The 23,746-nt window shown below is 47.9% G+C and overlaps 1 protein-coding gene and 2 long non-coding RNA genes across 3 annotated transcripts in view; 1 reads left to right on the forward strand and 2 right to left on the reverse strand.

Annotated features, from left to right (window-relative positions):
* Positions 1 to 9,488, reverse strand: LOC138430990 (uncharacterized). The gene is made up of 4 exons (XR_011253480.1): positions 8,207 to 9,488; positions 2,232 to 2,493; positions 1,995 to 2,069; positions 1 to 1,088 (listed from the first exon to the last, which is right to left on the reverse strand). It is a non-coding gene; the product is annotated as an uncharacterized lncRNA (long non-coding RNA).
* The window catches only part of LOC138430988 (beta-defensin 1-like), a 27,337-nt gene continuing 12,354 nt past the window's right edge, over positions 8,764 to 23,746 (forward strand). The window contains exon 1 of the mRNA XM_069573112.1: positions 8,764 to 10,796. Within this exon, the coding sequence (XP_069429213.1) occupies positions 10,667 to 10,796 (130 nt within the window). The 5' untranslated portion in view covers positions 8,764 to 10,666. The remainder of the gene's footprint in view (positions 10,797 to 23,746) is intronic.
* On the reverse strand, positions 9,539 to 15,350 carry LOC138430994 (uncharacterized). Its single transcript, XR_011253485.1, has 4 exons — positions 15,067 to 15,350; positions 12,071 to 12,172; positions 11,822 to 11,945; positions 9,539 to 11,088 (listed from the first exon to the last, which is right to left on the reverse strand). It is a non-coding gene; the product is annotated as an uncharacterized lncRNA (long non-coding RNA).

A 23,746-nucleotide genomic window follows, 5' to 3' on the forward strand; every position in this document is an offset into this window, starting at 1 on the left:
TTGTTCGTCTGCAAACCTATTCTGAATTTTATTTGATTATTCATGATTGAAAGTCAAATTACAGTATCAGTTACTCAGTGGTGTCTGACTCTTCCCGATGCCATGAACTGTAGCCCACCAGGCTCCTCTGTCCATGGGATTTCCTAGGCAAGAATACTAGAATGGATTGCTGTCTCCTCCTCCAGGGGTTCTGTCTAGCCCAGAGATGAAACCTGGGTCTCCTGCATAGCAGGCAGATTCTTTACCATCTGAGCCACCAGGGAAGCTCACTCATCACTGATTGGGACCCAGTTATAGAACTGGTCCTCGTCACATCACCGCAATGCCAGTCACACTCTTTCTTTCCCGTGAGATTGTTCAGGTTTTGGAAAAACGCTCGTGTCTCTTGTCCTTCCTCTTTGTCCCCTGCTTCCTGGGCACCTTGCATCCTGTCTCCATCCTCCCGCCCTAAACCTGCTCTGTAAACTGCAGAAAGCTGTGGTCCTGTCAAGGCCTGCTCCCTCCCCAGAGGGAGGAGAGTGACACCTGTATGGAGAGGCGGCCTACTCAGCAAACTACAGCAGGGGCCACGCCTTGGACAAAACAAGTGAACAAGGAAGACACCGAATGATCGCACCTCTCTCAGGACTCCAGCCTCGGGCCAAAGTGGCTTAAGGGTCACATTTGCTCTGTGAATGAAAACACTGTTGCAACATTTGTGTTAAGTCGCTCAGTTGTGCCGAACTCTTTGTAACCCCATGGACTGTACCTGTCAGGTTCCTCTGTCCATGGAATTTTCCAGGCAAGAATTTAAGCATAATAACTGTCTCCTTCCCCCTGCCATGGAAAACAACATCAGTCCTAATGATAAAACATTCGATTATGTAGATGTGAGAACTGTCTGCTTTTATTAGCACAAGAGGAGATTGCTCTGGGTCTCTCGCCAGGTTCCTCAGCTGGGCTGCCTCCATCAGCTCGGCTTTATTTTGCCGCAAACGGTGAATGCCCGCAAGGTCCTCTGAAGGGCTCACAGCTCGGCGTCCCTTGCTTCAGGCAGATTCCACCCCGAAGATGGCAGGGTCTTTCAAAATTGAGCGCCCTAGTGCTGTCTGGAAAAGGAAAAGACATTTATACGAAGCTTCATGGAAGTCCCATGAGGAAATCTGGGGTCTCACGATCTGACTGGGATCCCCTTCTTTCCCAGCTAAACACCAATAGCAAACATCCCCCTCGTATCCCTCACCCTCTGCTCTGACATAAGATGTCAGTGTTGCTGATGAACCTGGTTCGAGAAGATCCCACGTGTGGGAGCAAGTAAGCCCCTGAGACACCACCGTGAGCCTGTGCTCCGGAGCCCGGGCTCCACAGTGAGAAGCCCCTGCAATGAGAAACCTGTGCCCTGCAACTGGAGAGTAGCCTGCACTCTCCAAAACTAGGGGAAAGCCCGCGCAGCAACGAAGACCCAGCGCAGCCAAATATATATATATATATGTATATATATATATATCTCCTTCCAGCCACAGGAACACCTGGGTGTTAACCGCAGGGTCAGTAACCACTGCCCCGTGTGCCTCACCAGTGACCCCACATCCCCATCATGCAAAACCCACCCAGCTCTCACAGGCTCGTCAGATGGAGGCCTGTCCAGTGGAACTCAAGGTCAAACTGTGACATGTGGCAAGAGGTCTCCAGTCCGGGGCTGAATAAAGGAAGTTTGTCTCATACTGGGTTATACAAGCCAAGTGATTCAACTGATTTAGTTCACAAATCATCTAGATTATTCCAGGGAACTGGGAGGAAGGAGAAGGTTACCACCAACAAGACATTTAAAGTCATGAAGACACAACAACATGCTTTGGAAGAATTCTCTCATCACTCGATGCCTAATTTTGGGTGTGGAAGTGACCTACTAGTAGCTCTGTCACGCTTTACTTTCTGATGATGGTTGACTCAGGGATTGAAAAACCAACTAATGATAAGAAAGGGCATCATGGCAGGTATTTACGAGGCAGTACCTGGAAGAAGATCGAGAGAGCAGTGAGGAAGATACAGAGGAGCCTCATTGTCCTGGAACTGAGGTCCCGGAAGGCCTGGTGGGAAGAATCAAGGACACAGTCAGAAGTCTGAGGAGCTCAGGGCCTCCAGAACCAAAGCAAACACGACCTCCCACCCCGGGGCCCTGCGCCTGCCTCGGCAAGAGGAGTGTGACTGCCCCATCATTTCTTGCTCCCTGAGCCCCAGCTGTCGCTCACCTTGGGTTCGCTCAGACCTGGGGTTTCAGATCTGGGGTTGAGGCCCTCCTGCGCCCACATCTATGGAGGCGGCGTCCCCATGAGGCAGAGGCTGGAGCACTCAAAGCCAGTGGTAGGGCGGGAGTCCGGCTATTACAAAAGGAGGGTAAGGCCAGCTCCTCCTGGGTGAGGAGGTTCATTAGAAAAGATTTAGAGCCCAATTGATTGGATCTTCAGGGCTACTTGAAAGGAAGATCCAGAATGGTATTGGGTTATAATCTTCCTAGAGAATCCACGTTAAAGGAAGAAAGAGTTTGTATTGGTTAGAAATTAGTGGAGAAATACACCCAATTCTTTCTAGGATTTTAGTTTTAATGTTTACTTTCATTTAAATCTATCATAGTTTTTCTGATTATAAAAAATAATACACATCAGAAAGTTTCAACTAAAAACACTCAAAATTTCAGGTTATAAATAAATGCAAAAATGAAAGATTTTTTAAAAACCCATAGGCCCACCCTTCACAATTCAGAATATTTCAGCTCTTTTCCTTTGCAAATGAAATTGTGTAAATATTGATTTTAAATTTAAAACATAGACTCTTACTTCACACTCAATGCCAATGTGTTTTTACCACTTAAATATTATTTTGGAAAATTTCATATATCTGTTCAAATGAATTTGCCTCATAAATTTGTATGACCATATATATATCTTAAGAAATTTATATAACACTTACTTTTGTATAAATTCCTACAAGTGGAATCTCCATATATATAAGCATTTTTCAAGTTTTAGTGGGTTTTTCCCAATTGCCCATGCTAGAAACTGTTGTACCACTTTATCCTCTTACTGACAATGTTAAAAAATATATTTTACAAGCTTCCTTGGTGGCTCAGAGGTTAAAGTGTCTGCCTGCAATGCGGGAGACCTGGGTTCAATCCCTGGGTTGGGAAGATCCCCTGGAGAAGGAAATGGCAACCCACTCCAGTATTCTTGCCTGGAGAATCCCATGGGCAGAGGAGCCTGGTGGGCTGCAGTCCACGGGGTTGCAAAGAGTCGGACACGACTGAGCGACTTCACTTTCTATTTTCATTACTAGTGGTTTTAAGAATTTTTTCAATTTTTCCAAATTGAATGAGGGAATAATATTTTCTTTTCTGTTTTAATATATTTAAAAAAATTGTTTCTGAGGTTGAACTTTTTTTTTTTAATGTTTTTTGGTTATTTTTGTCTCTTACACTTTACCCATCTTTCTATTCATCTTTCCTTGCTGACTTCTCAGAATCCCATGTATATTTAAGGTCACTAATCCTATATTATATGTGTTTCAAAAATTGTTTCTGGCTTGCTTTTTACTTTGTGCTTGCTCATCTAATAGATGAAACTTATAGCTACCCTTAGAGATTACATTTGGTTTTCTTCAAAGATATTTATTAGTATGTTTATCTACTTCTGTCTGTATTCCTGGTTAGTTTCATCCTTAATTCTTTCAGTCCTGGAATGGAACCTCTTCTGAAAACCTATGACAGACAAGTCCCCAGCAGTGACTTGAGAACTGTTGCTTGCACCATCCAGGACTATGAATTTCCTGAGCTCACAGACACGCCCTCACTCCTACATGTCTCATATGCAAGGCTGATGTCTGAGTTCACATCTCTGTCCTCTTAGGAAACCTAGGATCACCTAAACCACACAGCCTGCTTGGCACCTACCTAGTCCTGGTCAGAGACGGTTCTGTTCCTTCTGCTCTTCTGTTTGTCTCTGGTGGAGGCAGCACTAAGTGATCTGAGCTATTAATAACACAGCTCCTTGAGTTCAAGATAATCAAATTTCCCTCTTCAGTCCCTTTCAGAGTGCATAGCTATGCTGTGCTCAGTGATTCTCTATTACCAAATAACATTTAAATTACGCCATCAAGTTAAACACAATGTTATCACTTTATTGACTGATTCTTCATTGAAAGTACAGGTTTTACTAAAGAAAAAAAAATGACACGTGGGTGATTGAGTCTAATAACTAGATTTCCCTTTACATGTTTTTGCCTCCTTTCAGTATAACCATTCTGGGTCCTTCAGAGTGTTTCCTTGTAACTTGATTCTTAAATATTTTATGGTTTTGCTTTTCAGTCACCTTCTTATGCTATATTTTATAATTGGCTACTGTCTGCATAAGAAAAGCTGTGAATTGGGAGTGATAATTTTGTCACTAGCCCACATTGAACTCTTATTCGTTTAGATTTTTAGTGGTTACTTCTCGATAGTTTTCCAGTCCTAAAACTATGTATCTGTAGGAATTATCATTAACCGCCTTGATTCTGATGTGTAGGCTTTCTTATATTCTGCTCTCAATGAATGACATTGACTCACAATGGTTGGAACCTCTGGAGATCATCTAAGCCAACTTCCTCTTCACAGAGGAGGAAACTGTGGCCAGACAAGGTCAAAATCATGTCCTGGGTTTATCCTGTGGCAGATGTCTTTTATGTTGCTAAATCTTTCTCAGTTGGTGTGTGCGTGCTTAGTTTCTTTAGTCATATTTGACTCTTTGTGACCCTACGGACTGTAGACTGCAAAGCTCCTCTGTCCATGGGATTCTCCAGGCAAGAATATCGGAGTGGGCAGCCATTTCCTTCTCCAAGGGATCTTCCTGACCGGGGATTGAACTCAGATATCCAACACTGCAGGCAGATTCTTTACTGCTGAGCCACCAGGGAAGACTCCTTTCTCAGTTCAGTTCAGTTCAGTTCAGTCGCTCAGTCGTGTCCGACTCTTTGCAACCCCATGAATCCCAGCATGCCAGGCCTCCCGGTCCATCACCATCTCCTGGAGTTCACTCAAACTCACGTCCATCGAGTCAGTGATGCCATCCAGCCATCTTGTCCTCTGTCATCCCCTTCTCCTCCTGCCCCCAATCCCTTGCAGCATCAGAGTCTTTTCCAATGAGTCAACTCTTCACATGAGGTGGCCAAAGTACTGGAGTTTCAGCTTTAGCATCATTCCTTCCAAAGAAATCCCAGGGCTGATCTCCTTCAGAATGGACTGGTTGGATCTCCTTGCAGTCCAAGGGACTCTCAAGAGTCTTCTCCAACACCACAGTTCAAAAGCAACAATTCTTCAGCACTCAGCCTCCTTCACAGTCCAACTCTCACATCCATACATGACCACTGGAAAAACCATAGCCTTGACTAGACGGACCTTAGCCGGCAAAGTAATGTCTTTGCTTTTGAATATGCTATCTAGGTTGGTCACAACTTTTCTTTCAAGGAGTAAGTGTCTTTTAATTTCATGGCTGCAATCACCATCTGCAGTGATTTTGGAGCCCAGAAAAATAAAGTCTGACACTATTTCCACTGTTTCCCCATCTATTTTCCATGAAGTGATGGGACCAGATGCCATGATCTTCGTTTTCTGAATGTTGAGCTTTAAGCCAACTTTTTCACTCTCCTCTTTCACTTTCATCAAGAGGCTTTTTAGTTCCTCTTCACTTTCTGCCATGAGGGTGGTGTCATCAGCATATCTGAGGTTATTGATATTTCTCCCGGCAATCTTGATTCTAGCTTGTGTCTCTTACAGTCCAGTGTTTCTCATAATGTACTCTGCATATAAGTTAAATATGCAGGGTGACAATATACAGCCTTGATGGACTCCTTTTCCTATTTGGAACCAGTCTGTTGTTCCATGTCCAGTTCTAACTGTTGCTTCCTGACCTGCATACAGATTTCTCAAGAGGCAGGTCAGGTGGTCTGTGATTCCCATCTCTCTCAGAATTTTCCACAGTTTATTGTGATCCACACAGTCAAAGGCTTTGACATAGTCAATAAAGCAGAAATAGATGTTTTTCTGGAACTCTCTTGCTTTTTCCATGATCCAGCAGATGTTCGCAATTTGATCTGTGGTTCCTCTGCCTTTTCTAAAACCAGCTTGAACATCAGGAAGTTCACGGTTCACATACTGTTGAAGCCTGGCTTGGAGAATTTTGAGCATTACTTTACTAGCGTGTGAGATGAGTGCAATTGTTCAGTAGTTTGAGTATTCTTTGGCATTGCCTTTCTTTGGGATTGGAATGAAAATTGACCTTTTCCAGTCCTGTGGCCACTGCTGAGTTTTCCAAATTTGCTGGCATATTGAGTGCAGCACTTTCACAGCATCATCTTTCAGGATTTGAAACAGCTCCACTGGAATTCCATCACCTCCACTAGCTTTGTTCATAGTGATGCTTTCTAAAGCCCACTTGACTTCACATTCCAGGATGTCTGGCTCTAGATGAGTGATCACACCATCGTGATTATCCAGGTCATGAAGATCTTTTTTGTACAGTTCTTCTGTGTATTCTTGCCACCTCTTCTTAATACCTTCTGCTTCTGTTAGGTCCAGACCATTTCTGTCCTTTATCGAGCCCATCTTTGCATGAAATGTCCCCTTGGTATCTCTAATTTTCTTGAAGAGATCCCTGGTCTTTCCCATTCTGTTGTTTTCCTCTATTTCTTTGCATTGATTGCTGAAGAAGGCTTCCTTATCTCCTCTTGTTATTCTCTGGAACTCTGCATTCAGATGCTTATATCTTTCCTTTTCTCATTTGCTTTTCACTTCTCTTCTTTTCACAGCTATTTGTAAGGCCTCCCCAGACAGCCATTTTGCTTTTTTGCATTTCTTTTCCATGGGGATGGTCTTGATCCCTGTCTCCTGTACAATGTCACAAACCTCATTCCATAGATAATCAGGCACTCTATCAGATCTAGGCCCTTAAATCTATTTCTCACTTCAACGGTATAATCATAAGGGATTTGATTTAGGTCATGCCTGAATGGTCTAGCGGTTTTCCCTACTTTCTTCAATATAAGTCTGAATTTGGCAATAAGGAGTTCATGATCTGAGCCACAGTCAGCTCCTGGTCTTGTTTTTGCTGATTGTATAGAGCTTCTCCATCTTTTGCTGCAAAGAATATAATCAATCTGATTTTGGTGTTGACCATCTGGTGATGTCCATGTGTAGAGTCTTCTCTTGTGTTGTTGGAAGTGGGTGTTTGCTATGACCAGGGCATTTTCTTGGCAAAATTCTATTAGTCTTTGCCCTGCTTCATTCCGCATTCTAAGGCCAAATTTGCCTGTTATTCCAGGTGTTTCTTGACTTCCTACTTTTGCATTCCAGTCCCCTATAATGAAAAGGACATCTTTTTTGGGTGTTAGGTCTTCATAGAACCATTCACCTTCAGCTTCTTCAGCATTACTGGTTGGGGCATAGACTTGGATTACCGTGATATTGAATGGTTTGCCTTGGAAACAAACAGAGATCATTCTGTCGTTTTTGAGACTGCATCCGAGTAGAGCATTTCGGACTCTTTTGTTGACCATGATGGCTACTCCATTTCCTCTGAGGGATTCCTGCCCACAGTAGTAGATATAATGGTCATCTGAGTTAAATTCACCCATTCCAGTCCATTTTAGTTCTTTGTTTCCTAGAATGTCGACGTTCACTCTTGCCATCTCTTGTTTGACCACTTCCAATTTGCCTTGCTTCATGGACCTGACATTCCAGGGTCCTATGCAATATTGCTCTTTACAGCATCGGACTTTGTTTCTATCACCAGTCACATCCACAGCTGGGTATTGTTTTGCTTTGGCTCCATCCCTTCTTTCTTTCTGGAGTTATTTCTCCACTGATCTCCAGTAGCATATTGGACACCTACTGACCTAGGGAGTTCCTGATTCAGTATCCTATTATTTTGCCTTTTCATACTGTTCATGGGGTTCTCAAGGCAAGAATACTGAAGTGGTTTGCCATTCCCTTCTCCAGTGGACCACATTCTGTCAGACCGCTCCACCATGACCCACCCATCTTGGGTTGCCCCATGGGCATGGCTTGGTTTCATTGAGTTAGACAAGGCTGTGGGCCTAGTGTGATTAGATTGACTAGTTTTCTGTGAGTATGGTTTCAGTGTGTCTGCCCTCTGATGCCCTCTTGCAACACCTACCATCTTACTTGGGTTTCTCTTACCTTGGGCGTGGGGTATCTATCTCTTCACGGTTGCTCCAGCAAAGCGCAGCTGCTGCTCCTTACCTTGGATGAAGGGTATCTCCTCACCACCACCCTTCCTGACCTTCAATGTGGGACAGCTCCTCTAGGCCCTCCTGCACCAGCGCAGCCACCGCTCCTTGGACATGGGTTGATCTTCCCGGCCACCGCCCCTGGCCTCGGGTGTGGGGTGGCTCCTCCCAGCCCCCGACCCTGGCCTCGTACACGGGGTGGCTCCTCCAGACCGTTGCCCCTGACCTCAGACGTGGGGTAGCTCCTCTCGGCTGCGCCGAGTGCACCGACCGTCGCAGCTGCTTGCGCTGAGTGTGCCAGCCGTCACAGCCGCTTGCGCTTTCTCAGTTACCACAATGCAAATATTACCTTATTTCTACCCATTTCCGCAGTTTTCTCATTTCTCTTATTCCTCCTTTCAGGTCAAAGATTAACTTCCTCAATCTTCAAAAATGAAACAAGGTTTTTAAAAAACAGTTCTTTAAAGACAGTTTTTTCTTTTTAAATAAATGCTTTCATCCTTTTTTTTTAAATGTGATTTATTCTGTAAAAATATTTGATTTTTCTTCCAGAACTTAATGAAGAATTTCAACTCATGCATGAAGCACAAATTGTAGTTTCAGCCAAGATGTCCCTGGGTGGTCAGAAATGACTGTGTCCAGTGAAGAAATTGAGGGAATTTTAATGACAACACTAACACCCACTGATTCTGTGACCGTGGGATTGAGTCTAACCACTCTTGTGGAGTCAAAATGAGATGACTGAGTCCATGTCAAGACTTCTGTCTGAAAAGTTAGTTCAGTTCACTTGCTCAGTCATGTCTGACTCTTTGTGACCCCATGAACTGCAGCACACCAGGCCTCCCTGTCCATCACCAACTCCCAGAGACCACCCAAACCCATGTCTATCAAGTCGGTGATGACATCCAACCATCTCATCCTCTGTCGTCCCCTCCTCCTCCTGCCTTCAATCTTTTCCAGCATCAGGGTCTTTTCAAATGAGTCAGGTCTTCAAATCAGGTGGCCAAAGCATTGGCCACCTTCAACATCAATCAGCTTCAACATCAATCCTTCCAATGAACACCCAGGACTGATCTCCTTTAGGATGGACTGGTTGGATCTCCTTGCAGTCCAAGGGACTCTCAAGAGTCTTCTCCAACACCACAATTCAAAAGCATCAATTCTTCCACGCTCAGCTTTCTTGATAGTCCAACTCTCACATCCATACATGACCACTGGAAAAACCATAGCCTTGACTAGAGGAAAGTTAGAGCGAGATAAAAAAGCACACTGGGCCTAGGAATGGGAGCTACTACTATTTATTGACCCTGAGAGAAATCTCTGGAGGATGTATGGCCTGTGAGAGAAATTGTCTAAGGCAAGGATGGTTGCTACTTCAAAGGAGAGAAAATAGAAACGGAGGGAAGAAGGGAGGGAGAGAGGGCAGTCACAAGAATCTCATAAAATTGTTCTTCAGTTTTGCTCCCCATGTGCTCCTCCAGCAGAGCAGGCCAGGGAGCATGTGGCCCTGGGTTAGCACATCTCTTCTCTGTTGGGTGCTGGCAGCTCTGTTCCCACCCGGCTCTGCTCTGAGGAGCTTACTGACTCCACTCTGACAGGGCAGGCCTCACTCTGAGCCCTCATTCTCTCCCTAAAGAAACAGAATGACATCCTTGTCGTCATGAATGAGTTGGGAGTCCTGTTACCTGTCGACCTTGTTTCACCTACAAGACTCCGAGGTCTTGAAAACCCAAGATTGAGTCTCCTCAGCGTTGAGCTGCGGTGTGAACCAGACGGAGACTAACTCGAGCCTGGAAACAGGAAGCACCTTTGACAGAACCATAGGAACATGGGATTCTTCTCCTTCGTCTGTGCCCAGATTTCTCCCACCTGAGCCCAGGCTCCCACGCCTTCCGCGCTGGACCCCGAGGGGGCTCACTCATCGCTCCTGACTCAGGGCCTCAGGACCCCCGGCCCCCGGCCTGCCCGCCTCTGTACACACTCCAGTCTCGGGGTCCTGCTTCCAGTGAGAACAAGAAGGGGCCCTTCAAGCCCCCGACGCTCTGCCTCAGGTCGGTCTGGGGGACGCACCATCCGACGTGCGCACGGGCGGCTTTGGGTCTCGGGCCGCGCTCGGCCGCCAAGAGCGTCGGTTGCGCCCGGAAGTGCGTCGGGCGTCGGGCGGCACCGCGCCGGCTTCGCGCGGAGCATCCTGGGACCCTCTCCGTGCGGAGTGCGCTGGGACCCTCCGTGCGGCCTCAGACGGCCCCCGGGGGCGTCCTCGAGCGGCCGTTCCCTCCGCGGGGAGCAGGACCACACCGAGGTCAGGAGGACTGAGCCCCGGGTGGACGCAGAGCCGGGCCCCGCCACCACGCGTGTCCCGTCCCGCAGCCCCCTCGCTCCCTCAGAAGCAGCCTCAGACACGTCTGGGATGTCGCGTGGAAAGATGACGCTGGACCGAGGCTTCGGACCCCGGGCTCCGGTCCCGGCTCCGCCTCCGACTGCAGGTCACGGCCCTTCGCGGCGCCTCCGCGCCCTCGTCGGCGAGATGCCAGAGCTGGGTGAGCTGACCCCCAGGTCCCCCCGGTTCTGAGGCCCGTGGCTCCAGGCGCTTCCGAGAGGCGCGGGGGCCCCACGCAGAGGGGGGACCGTGGGAGGACGGCCTCTCGCATGGTCCCCCGGCTCCCTCCTGGGGTCCCCGGAGCCGAGACGCCGTCCGCCCGGGCCCTCAGCTTCGCTCACTCACCTCCTCTCCCTCCTGAGGGCAGCGGGGCCTGAGGAGCCTCTCCTTCGTCCTCCAGGGCCTGTTTCTGGAGGCGCCCTGACGGCCCGCCGTGTTCCCATCACTGGGCACTAGTGAACCAGAGAAATCACTGAGTGGGCACCTGCAGACGCGCGGCGCCTCCTGGGAGGGACCAGCGCCTGGCGCCCGGGGCCTCTGTACCCGGGCCTGGCTCCAGGTGGACTGGAGGGGACGCGAGGCTGAAAAATGCGAGGGGCTCGTCACTGCCCCTGCCTCTCAGCAAGCTCAGGGAGCCAGTCACCACCGACCCCCAAGAGCTGAGCTGCTGGGCGAGTGGAGGGTGTCGGAGGGTCCGAGCGCTGCTGCAGCGCCAGGAACACTGAGGAGGAGAGGAGACAGAAGGTGGAGAACAGCTCTCTGTGATACCGTGGCACGGCCTTAGGGCTCAGATGGTCAGATCCCCCTGCAGAAGGGAGGAAATCAAGAGGAAATAGGGCTGTATACCAGCAAGAACGGAGAAGGCGATGGCACCCCACTCCAGTACTCTTGCCTGGAGAATCCCATGGACGGAGGAGCCTGGTGGGATGCAGTCCATGGGGTCGCTAAGAGTTGGACCCGACTGAGCGACTTCCCTTTGACTTTTCACTTTCATTCATTGGAGAAGGAAATGACAACCCACTCCAGTGTTCTTGCCTGGAGAATCCCAGGAACGGGGGAGCCTAGTGGGCTGCCGTCTCTGGGGTCGCACAGAGTCAGACACGACTGAAGCCACTTAGCAAGCAGCAGCAGCCAGCAAGAAAAAGAGAGAAAACCTGTCTCGGGACACAACGCTGTAAATCATACCTAGACGTGCACTTTAACCACCGCATCAGCGGGCAAGTAGGGGGCAGGGGTGGTGAAGCAAGGAAGTCAGCTGAGAAGAGGTGAACAGTCTTGGGGTCTTCAGTGCCTTGGTCTGCGGAGGGTGCTTCATCAGATGCATTTGAAATAGGGAGACAAAAAATGGTTTAGGTTAAAAGTGACAAAAATACTTTGACAATAATATTAAAAAGTGTCCATAAAAGGAAATAGCACAACATTGCTTAATTTCACCTTTTTAATCTTCTTTTATTTTCTGATTTCTCTTCTGATTATTATTCACAACTCTAGACATTTCCTCCATGAAAGAATGTCATTACTGAGTCCTAGGATTAACTGAGAAAACACCACTTTTAGAGTTAGGAAACCGGGGCTGTGGCTCCAGAGATGCCACTTGCCTTTGGACCTCTGGGAAGTAGCCTTTCTTTTCTGGACCTTAGTTTTCTCATCTGGAAAATGCGATGGTCACTTAGGTCCCTCCAACTCTGAGATGCTACAGCATCGGAGCCCAGGGCTCGCACCTGCTGACACTAGGCTCTGATGAATGGTTTCTCAGCAAAAAGATACTTCCTGCACTAAGTAAAAGCCAAATTATCTGCCTCTGGGGAAAATATGTTTGTCCCTCCTGCTTAATAAAAGGAAGTGAGTTACTCAAAATGTAGGCTTATCCAGCTGCTTCATGGTACACAAGTATAGTAATCTAAGATCCTTGAAGTTTCTGGGCAGAGCACTCAAGTGAGAGGAGTTACACAAAGATAGGAAACAGTCAGATGGTCCCTTTGGGTGTCACCTGGTTCTCAGTTCCTAGTACTCTCCTGGCCCCCTTTCCAGGCACAGGGCAGCTTGGCTCAGCACCATCTTCATGAGACCCATTTCCTCTGCTCCCATGATTTCCAGTTACTTAGCCAGAATCAGGTACAAAAGGAGCAAAATGTGCTCCCGGAATGGCAGGGGCTTTCCACTGGATCAAGCAGATCCACACTGTTAACAGTTCATCACTGTTCACTGCAGTGAGGATGAGGGGTCTTAAAGGAAGGAACAGCTGTTCCTGTTCCTATGGTGTGGGGGTGGGAGCAGGAGAGGTTGAGAAAACTTCGATGTGAGGTCAGTTTTTGATTTATGGTCTAAGGGATGAGTCAGTATTTATGAGGCAGACACACAGTGGTGAAGCCAGTCCAGGAAAAAGGAAGATCATAGGCAAAGATAGAAAGGCGTAGATTTCAATGTGAATTTGGGAAGTCACATGTCTTTTGGCTAAAGAAAAAGGAAATGCTATAGGATATGTAGACTCAGGTTTGGATATTTGAATTTGCCTTGTAAGCAAAAAGAAGATACTGAAGGAGTTTAAATGAGAAAATAACACTGTCAAGTTTGTAATTTGGAAATAACTCGGTAGCTATATATAGACTGGATTCAGGAAGGGAAGGTAGAGGACTGTTAGAAACCCACCATATATAGAACAGCTAGCTAGTGGGAAGCTGCTGTATAGCACAGGAAGCTCAGCTTCAGGAAGGAGAAGAGATGTGCCGACTTAACCATCACATGAGGAACCACACTGGTAGGAAGCAGTCTGCTTAGGAGGCAGCAGTTGTGAATCTGGTTGTGAGAATGTGGATGGTCCATTTGTGTTATTCCCATTGGTTAACCATTGAAAGAAGGTATTCATAGTAACAATCATGCATCATAGGGAGAAATCCCTGTAGCCTGGAACCCAATTCTGTCTACTCCTCTACAAAACCTCTTTAAAGTAGATTGTGCAGGGACAGCCCTGGTGGTCCAGTGGTTAAGACTCTGAGCTCCCAATGCTGGGGCACAGGTTCGATCCCTGGTCAGGGAACTAGATCCCACATGCCACAACTAAGAGTTCACATGTTGCAAGTAAAGATTCTGCATGCAACAACTAACAGCCTGCACAAATTAAACAACAACAACAATAAAAAAGAATCAGTATAAAGCAAGCAGTTGAATACAATAAATTAAGAAAAATAGCACAGGAATATTTCACTTGGACAAAGATGAGTCATCATCAAACAGAAACCATTCAAAATCTCTCCAAAGATGCTGAAAGAAAAAGGAGGTGGTGGGGACTGGGGGCAGGGGGCGGCGGGGTGGGGGTGGGGGTGGAGCAGGGAGAAGAGACAGGAAGGTGTGCAGGGAGCTTGGAGAGAATCACACGCCACATGTGGGCACAGAAATAGACACACCTGGGGGCTGCAATTGGGGAAGTTCACTTCTGGTTGCTTTGATTTTCTTTGAAAACCTGTCATGATGTCTCTCAGCTGAGAGCAGGCGAGGGGAGCTGACGGGAGCTTTGGAGGAGAAGGTGCCACGTGAAGCAGTCATGAGGACTGAAGGCGAGTGAAGGGAAAGGAGGCATCCAAGCAGGGCCAGTGGGGAGACAGGACCCGCTGTGCATGAGGCATCCTGAAAACAGGCTGAATCTGGGGGCGTGCAAAGGGGCTTAGCAGCTTCAGGTCAAGGATTCTAGGTTCTTCATCTACAATGGGTTGAGCCAGAAAGACAGGAGGTGGAAGTTGAGAGCGGTTGCTTAAAACTGAGATTACAGAGGGTTCGCAGGTCCTGGCTGAGAGGGTTTTGTTTGTGTGTTTTCCCTTCTTGACACCAACTGTGTGTCCAGGGCTTTAGCTCAGTTCTGACACTAACCACCCCAGAAGGAGGGTCAGCCTCACAGGTATGATCCCAGTTCCACAAGACTGTCCCCACCTCAGATGCCAACTCTTGAGTCCCCAGCTCACCCACACTTCTGCCCAACTTGGCTACAAACTCAGGAATTCCAGTACCTCCCCTTTCAGGTTGTACAGTTTGCTAGACTGACTCACAGAACTCCAGCAAATGCCAGAGGAAGGGCCAGGCCCTGGCCCCCTCCCCAAGCTCCTTTGTTTTAGAAACCTTGGTCGATTTCTGTAACTGACCGTTTGAGTCACTTGTTTTTTTGTTTCTCTTCCTACACTTTAAATTCTCCCTCGTATGTTTTAAATTCACCAATAGTGCATCCTTGAATGGAGAAGGCACTGGCAGCTCACTCCGGTATTCTTGCCTGGAGAATCCCAGGGACAGGGGAGCCTGGTGGGCTGCCGTCTATGTGGTCGCACAGAGTCGGACACAATTGAAGTGACTTAGCAGCAGCAGCATCCTTGAAAATCCAGACCCCCAACCCTATACCTGAACAAAAGCAAAAGCCTAGGCCCCCCCATGCATTCTTTCCCTACCTGACACCGTGCCTCCAGGTGTGCTGTGTAAGTTTTAGGTCTTGTAAGCAAAAAGGCTCTATTTTTTTCTTTTTTCAGAGCTTCCTGAGTGTGTCAGACCCACAGGGGACAGTCTGACCACCACACTGGTGATTCACAGGCTGAGAATAGCAGAAAATCGTGCAGGACACCCTGGGCTCCCTTTGCCACCCCGGTGGTGCCTCCAGCTCCCCGCTGCAGAGGCCACATGCGTAATCTGAGCCCAGTAAACGACCAAGCCCTTCTCGGTTCTCAGTGTTGGCTCCACAGTCACTGAGGCAACAGACTTTATTGAGTACCTGTCAGGAGCCAAACACAGACAAGTTTGTGGTCCCTTCCCCCTCCCAGAAGTCATTGTTGTTGTTCTTGTTATTGTTCAGTTGCTTTCCCCGTCATGTCTAACTCTGTGACCCCACGGATTGCAGCACTCCAGGTTCCTCTTTCCTTCACTATCTCCCGGAGTTTGCTCAAATTCATGTCCATGAGACTGTGATGCCATCCAACCATCTGATCCTCTGCCACCTCCTTCTCCTGCCCTCAATCTTTCCAAGCATCAGGGTCTTTTCCAATGAGTTGGCTCTTTGCATCAGATGGCCAAAGCATCGGAGCTTCAGTATTAGGCTTCCAATGAATAGTCTGGGTTGATTTCCCGTAGGATTGACTGGTTTGATCTCCTTGTAGTCCAAGGGACTAATGCCCACCATTCAGTGAAGATGAGAGTAAATGTTATTTAAAGGTCAACTACAATGAAAAACCATGTGAGTTGAGAACTACTGGCATTAAACTATGGGACCATATCAAAACTACTGGAATACAAAGCCGGAGGTCCTTGCACTGCTGAGAATGTGTCCTGACCTCCCCACCCAGATTCCACAGAGTTCTGCAGGTGGGATGAGCAGGAGAGGGTCAGAGAGGAAGAGGGGAGGGGGTTAAGGTAACTTGGGGCTGGATGGGGCAGTCCCATAGCTTGACAGGGACACGGGTTCCAGCTGAACACTTAGGCTCTGTGCTCCTCACTCTATGCAAGCTCTGCTTCAATTAAAAATTAGCAAAGACAAAATGCAGGCTTTGCAATAAAAAGAGCCCTTTAGGTCTAATTTTAAAATGGATAAATGGGCCAGACAGGAGGGATGGAGGACCACTCTCATGTGTCCTCTCACCTCTAAGGGACCACAAATACTGTCCATCTCAAAGCTTCTAACTGCTGGAAACCCACACTGTGAGGAAAAGGGGAGACAGAGGACAGAGAAGAGCGAACCTGGGAAGCTCCCTGTGGTGCTTCATCTTATGTGCGGACGTGGCTGGGCCTTGCTGCCCGGATATTCGGCCAAACGTCATTCTGGATGTTCCTGTGAGGATGTTTGGAAATGAGGCCTACATTTACATCAGTGGACCTCGGTAAAGCAGGTTATTATTACCTCTGCGTGACGTGGGCGGGCCTCACCCAGTCAGCTGAAGGCCTGAACCAAGACTGACTTCCCCACAAAGACAAGGAATTGCGCCTGCAGCCAGCCTTCAGATTTGACTCCAGCATCAGCTCCTCCCTGAGTCCCGCTGGTCTGCCGCACTCGCGCTGGGTCCGTTTGTTTGTTTGTTTGTTTTGGGACTGACTTTTGTAACGGTGTGAGATGATTCCTTAAAGAAATGAGTTATTTCTATGGAGAACCCTGACTGACTCACAACCAAATCTGGATAAGTGAAGAGGAAAAAGATGGGAGGCACCCCCAGAAAGCCCTACAGGTATGGGCTGTGGTTGTCTACACTCTGAAGTAACTTTTCCTGGGTTGCACAACCTGTTGAGACCACCCCGCCCCCCCCACCCCCACACAGACACAAGACAGTCTTGGGAAATTTCAGTTTCTTCACCAAAACTTGGCCACAGACTGTGGCTGAGGTTGGGTTAGCATGATGTGGACCACGTGTCTTTGCAACCCTGCAATAACTGACACACAGAGACACAGTTGGTGGGAGAAATGAACAGAAGCTAAGAAACACAGAGCAAGAAGGGTAGCCCAAAATGCCAGGGCCGGGAAGCCGGGAGTTGGGGTTGGGGGTGGGCAGAGGACCGGGGAGCCCGGGAGGCTCAGGGGGCAGCCACTCCCGGGGAGCGCAGGGCTCAGGGAAGAGCTTCTGCGGAGACCCTGGGTGATGATGGCGGGTCTCTGGGAAGCCCCACTGACCGGCGGCTGTGTGGTTTCCATTGCTTCCTTCCTCCCATGGTCCATCAGAAGAGACCTCCACCCCCGAGCCCCTCTGAGCAGAGTGGACAGAGCTCCCGTTCCTAAGGTCTTACCTCCCGCTTGAAGCTGCTGGGTAAAATAAATGAGGTGATACAAGTAACTCACTGAAACCACCGTCTACACAAGCTTGGAGCTGGGTTACCTCTCCTTTAGCATTTTCCCTCCACAAGATGAGACAGGCTGAGGATATAGAAAGAGAGTGAGAAAGAGGAGGGAAGGGAAAGGGAGGGAAGCAAAAGGAGCCAGAGCGACGGAAAACTGCTCATAGAACCGGCATCACTGCCCCTGAAACGCGCAGGAAGATAACAGGAAAGCTCGAAGGGACTGGGATCTTCAGCAGGAACTAAAGCAAGGAGCATCGTCCTGGAACGTGCAGCTCCAGGAGAGAACAGGAATCTTGCAAGATGAGGGGAGTTGTTTACCTGAGTATACTCAGGGTTGCAATATTATCTACATTTGACATATTGGGGGACAACTTTTATTTTTGTATTACGAGCTTCAAGAAAGATTGGACCAGCTCTTAGCTGATGAAAATATGTAGAAAGTTGAATGAATTCTTGGCAAGCATCCCCAGGAATCTTCGGGTGGAAAAGGGGAGGACTGTAAGTGTGGGGCTTTCATGTTTATCAAAAGGAATGGAGTCTAAGAAAGAGTACAAATGAACTTATTTACAAAACGGAAAGAGTCACAGATGTGGAAGATAGGCTTATGGTTACGAGGCTGTCGTAGGGGTGAGGGAGGGACGGTCTAGGAGATTGGGACTAACACATACACACTACATATACAAACTACACACTACGTATACACACTACATACACACATACACACTACTCTGTGGAAAATAGATAACTAATAAGAACCTGCTGCGCAGCACAGGGGACTCTACAGGCCAACTCTCCTCAATACTCAATGATGGCCTATAGAGGAAGGAATCTAAAAGAGAGTGGAGATATGTATATGTATAACCGATTCACTTTGCTATACTCCTGAGGCTAACACAACATTATAAATCAACTATACTCCAAAAATAATTTGAAAACTGAAAACGTTTTTTTAAAAAAAGAACATTGTAAAATAAAAGCGGGGGCAGGCAGTTTTCTTAAGACAAAGGCTAACTCCGGCAGGTGGAGTGCGCGCAAGTTTCTGTCTGACCACTAGAGGGCGGCAGCTCGCCCCGTCCTGCGCCTGGACCTCCCAGGCCCGGCAGCTACTCGGCTTGTGCAAATGGTCCTTCTAGGCATCCTGCCAGGAATCCCAGGTTGTTTTTGCTTTTGTTTTTTTAACCACTATACTCTTAAGAGAGAAAGTCTTTTCAGAGGAAACAAATAAATCTAAATCCCAGAAAGAAACCCAAGTTGGTCAAAATATGCACTCGGAACTGGCAACTCTCACCCCATCTCCCTTGTGGTCAGAACTGGGGTTCTGCCCATCATCTCACCTCACCTCTCCCCCACCCCACGCAACCACATCCTTCAGAGCAATGCTTCCCAGATGTTTCCTGGTGAAAACTTTTATTATGTTTGCGTATGCCAGCCTGTGCATTTTTAAAAGATGTACAAATTATTAGTCATATTTTTATTAGATTCAACAAACATAACATTTCATTTCAATGAACATAATCGGAACAAACCACACAGACAGAATAAAAAGGAAAATGAACCACATACATTGTCCATTGGAGGTGAGCTTACAGGCACTGAACACAGACAGTCGCTGTTCTGTTTGGTCTTTCTGTCCTTCCTTAATGGATGCTTAACAGAAATCACAGGCGTGACACGGATCGCCGCATAGGAAAGGCCTGTGGGCTGCTGAGAGGACTGTCTCCTCGAGTTAAAGTCTGCCATTCGCTTGCTACCACCAAACCAGGCTGGTGACACTGCCGCCGGCAGGCAGCACTGCGTATAGTACCTACACTGTTTCTGGGCTTTGCTTCAGTGACTCTTAATGAGGCAAAACAGTCTCACCTGGACAGCCACAGAAACGAAAGAAGGAATGTGAAACTCTTCCACTAACTCAGAATCTATGTTTAGCTGTTATACAAAATGAAGGAAATGATTCTATGTTTTTAGATTTTGTCTTCACCCCTTCCTCAGTTCCAACAAGCAAGGGTTTCATGCAGATTATTCTTTCATGAAAGAAACAGACTCTGGGTCTGCACTTCCTGCATATGGATCTTCTTTGAAGGGATTTAGAATGTGAGCATTCTGCCTCCATCGGAAGCTGTCCAGTGATCCCTGTTTGCTGCTGGGCAGGTAACTTGTGGCGCATGCCGTCAGGGTCTGCAGAACTCTGTCTTGCGAGTGTCTAACTTTCCTCTCTGCCCTTTGGTCTCATGACTTTATCACCTGAAAGTGTTAAGGTCATTGAGAACATTGCCTGACCAGGAATAAGCAGTTCTGGCTGGTCAATGGGCAGTTGTAAAATACTGTGACTAAAATTGTTTTTAACTCAGAGAAAAGTGAAGTGTCACTGATTAAACGTTTTTGACAGTACTCTTCCTGTGATTCACATGCAGAGACAGCTGTTCATGATCTTTGAGATCCTCAGATTGTAAAAATCATCATCTCAGATTTACCACACTGGTCTGGATGAGGCTGCATCTCTAGTGAAATAATGCAGATTTTCCTGAAGGGAGAGAGACCCCACCTCCTTTCAGAGAGGAGGAAGGAGTGGGTCCTTCTGCCACTTTGGACAGGCCAGCGTCCCCTCTCAGGGAGCTGAAAGGGAGAGTGCGACTCTCGGCCATTGAAGAAAGAGGAATCATTCATTTAATGTAAGAAAAATGCCATTATTAACTCTGGAAAGTGATGTCAGGTTGACTTATTTCTCTGATCTGAGGACCATATATATAAACAAACATACATGATTCCAGAGTACAAGGCAGATTTCTTCACTAAATAACCTCTCTTAAGAGTTTCTAGGCTTCTGCTCTTTTTACCTTCTTTAAAAAGAAAATTTCAAACTGTGTCATCATTTTGCTTTTCCACGTGCCTGCATAAAGTTCATAAGACATGTTTTCTGGATTTGGCTTCTGTTTGTTTTTTTTTTTTTTTCTTGGCTAAGCAAAGTTTTCTAAATCACTTAGTTCATTTGACCTTGATGTGGCCTTTTAAGCCATCAGCAAACCTGAGGTCTGCTGGCGCGTCCTTCACCTGAAGGCGGAGAAGTAGCAGAGCTGTTTTTGAAACCGCGTTCCTGCTCCTGAGATGCTTTTGTTCAGTGACCAACTCTCAGGCGCACCGCGGGAGCTCAGAAAACACTCGCTGAATTGTACTGGCAAGAGTCAAGGGATAACAGTCTGGACAATTTTATTTCTACCTCTTATAAAATGTGTGGTGCATGTGTGTGTGGTGTGTGTGTGTGTGGTGTGTGTGTGTGTGGTGCGTGTCTGCGTGGTGTGTGTGTGTGTGATGTGTGTGTGTGTGTGATGTGTGTGTGTGGGGGGTGTGTGTGTGCGCACTTGCTGGCATGTGTGTGCACCTGTGTGTGCCCGCCTGTGGGAGTGCGTACCTCACTGGGAACTAGTAACGAGAGGACTCTTGCCCCCAGGTGCGCACAGAGCTGCCGCCTCATCCTGTGCAGGCCTCAGGCTCCCTCCTCAGACACTTTCCCCCACCCGCCCTCTGAACTACCCCCTCATCCTTTCTGCTGCCTCCTTTTGCTCATGAGCTGATTTGTTTATACACTAATACACGTGTGTGCACTGTTTGTATTTCTTGTCCATCCCCCCCTCATCCACTGAAGTAAAAGTTCTAGCATCAAGGACCCTGCAGTCCTTGAATCTTCCGAGTTGAATCAGAGAGAGTCAGCACCTGTCCAAACAGCGGGCCCTGCAGGGGTGTCCCCAGCTGGGCTGTAGCCCATGACCCCAGCCTCAGATCCTTTGCAGGCCTGGACCTGGAGGTGGGAGAGGCCTCATTCATGGGAGTCCGAGAAGGGCCCCCATCTTCTAGAGTCACAGTCTCCAGACTTAGGGCCCCAGATCTCCCACTAGCTCTCCATGGTGGCAAGCTGACCTAGGCCCACGTGTGAAGGGACAGGGTGACGGTGCCCGTGGAGAAACCAGCACGTCTACCATGGCCAACCCCAGAGCAAGAGGGTCCCAGACACACAGCAGACAAGCAGTCACCCAGTGGGAGGAACGGAGCACCCCATAAGGGACCAGGGATATTTAGATCCAAGTGCACTGGGAAACTGAAACCTCCAACAACTCAAAATGGTGTTGGCTATTAAAGAGTAATTTAGGGCGCATTTATTCTTAACAGAAAGGCTTCTTGTGAACGCAGTGTGTGCCCGCCCTGGAGTGCCTCCCCCCGCGATTGCTTGTGAAACTGGTGATGACTCAGAACTTCGGAGCAGAGCGGGGCATCCGGGGCCAGTTTCTAGCTCCATCCTGCGCAGACCCTGTTTCCCGCGCTCACCGCCCGCGGGTGTCAGACTGCAGGGCTGGATCACTGCCCCGCCCCGCCCGGGACTAGAAGCTCCGCAGTTGTGGCCTGATGAGTAACCTGATCGTGGTCCGCTCTCCTGCCAATTATCTTTGATAAGATCAAGCCCACAGCATACCAGTTTGTTCCACTGATTTCACGATAAATACTCGTTCCTGGAACCCAGGCCCACGGCAGGTGATGTGGTCATAGCAACAACAGGAGCAGGATGATAAGCAGTGGGGCAGGAAGGCCTGACCATCTCTCACCCAGGTTCTCAGCCTCGGCACCGCGGGCCCTTTGGGAGGACGGTCCTTGGTCCAGAGGGCTGCTTCCTGCACCGGATGATGCCCAGACGCTCAGCCATCCTTTCGGCCTCTGTGTACCAGATGCCATGGGCACCTCACCTTGGTTAGGAAAAAACCAGAAATTTCCCCAGAAATTTCCAAACGTCCCCCTGGTCAGGAACGGGAGGGTGGCACGGGGATGCCAGGTCCAACCATCCCATCGAGCGTTTCTGGAAACACAAGCTCTGAGGAGGGAAGAGGAAACATCAGGGCTGCCTGGAGGAAAACCTCAGCGGACTCAGAATGCCGTGGTGCATCCACCGCAAGGGCGAGACTTCAGATCGCAGTTTTGGGAACTGAACGTGAAGTCGTGTCTGACTCTTTGCGACCCCATGGACTGTAGCCTACCAGGCTCCTCTGTCCGTGGGATTTTCCAGGCAATAGTACTGGAGTGGATTGCCATTTCCTTCTCCAAGGGATCTTCCCAACCCAGGGGTCGAACCCGGGTCTCCAGCATTGTAGACAGACGCTTTACAGTCTGAGCCACCTAATCCCAGGCCTCCCACTGATACCATCATCAGTTTGCACACAAAAATGCAGCTCTGGCTTAACTTTAACCTTTACAAGGCTGTTTGTTTCATCTTGTGAGTTTTTTTCTGGACCCCGGGGGCTGGACAGGTCTCCAAGGGCTTGAGAAAATTCCAAGACTCACAACCCTCTCTTAGCAAACTTGCTGCCCGACTTGCTGATGACAGTTGGGGTGTTTACGAGCAGGCATGGAGTCCAGGCAGACCAGACACCAGTCGGAGGCCTGCTCTCCTGCTTCTGAAGCCCGAACAAGACTCCATTTTCATTTCTCTAAAACAGCAGTGATTCCATTTTAAATGAGTGTATGCTCACTCAGTGGTGTCCAACTCGGGGCCCCCATGGACTGTAGCCGGCCAGGCTGTCTGTGGGGTTCTCCAGGCAAGAGTACTGGAGTTGGTGGCCATTTTCCTCCTCCAGGGGATCTTCTCGACCCAGGGAGGGAAACTCGCTCTCCTGGGGCTATATTAGCAGGTGGACTCTTTACCACTGTGCCACCTGGGAAGCCCCATATGCATATGTATATCTATATTCTTTTTCAGATTCTTTTCCATTATAGGTTATTATAAGATATTGAACATAGCTTTCTGTGCTATACAGAAGGGCCCTGTTTATCTATCTTATAAACTCATTCTTTTAAAAAATGTTTCTTGGCATATAGTAGATTGACAGTGTTGTGGTAGTTTCAGGTGTACAGTAAAGTGAGTCAGTTATATTTGCATATGTAGTTATATATAATAGAGAATCATTTTTACATTCTCTTATAGGTTATTGTATAATATTAAGTATAGTTCCTTGTACTATACAGTAGGTCCTTGTTGGTTATCTATTACATATAGTAGTTTGTATATGTTAATTTCAAACTCTTAATTTATTCTTCCCTCCTTCCTCTTTGGTAACCATAAATTTGTTTTCTGTTTTATAAACTCATTCTTAATAAGCAAGAAACCAAGGCCCAGGAAGGGACTTGGTGAGGACTCTGGTTGGGCCCCTGCTGGAGAGGCCTCTTGGTTTTCTTGAATGGCAGTGAGCACCCAGCAGCATCTGTCTGGAGAAAATACAAGCAGTTTCCCATGATGAGAAAGTTCCTGGATAACAAGTAGGTGGTACACAAGGAATTTGG

This window comes from Ovis canadensis, chromosome 26 (genome assembly GCF_042477335.2).
Source record: "Ovis canadensis isolate MfBH-ARS-UI-01 breed Bighorn chromosome 26, ARS-UI_OviCan_v2, whole genome shotgun sequence".
Classification (NCBI taxonomy): Eukaryota; Metazoa; Chordata; class Mammalia; order Artiodactyla; family Bovidae; genus Ovis; species Ovis canadensis.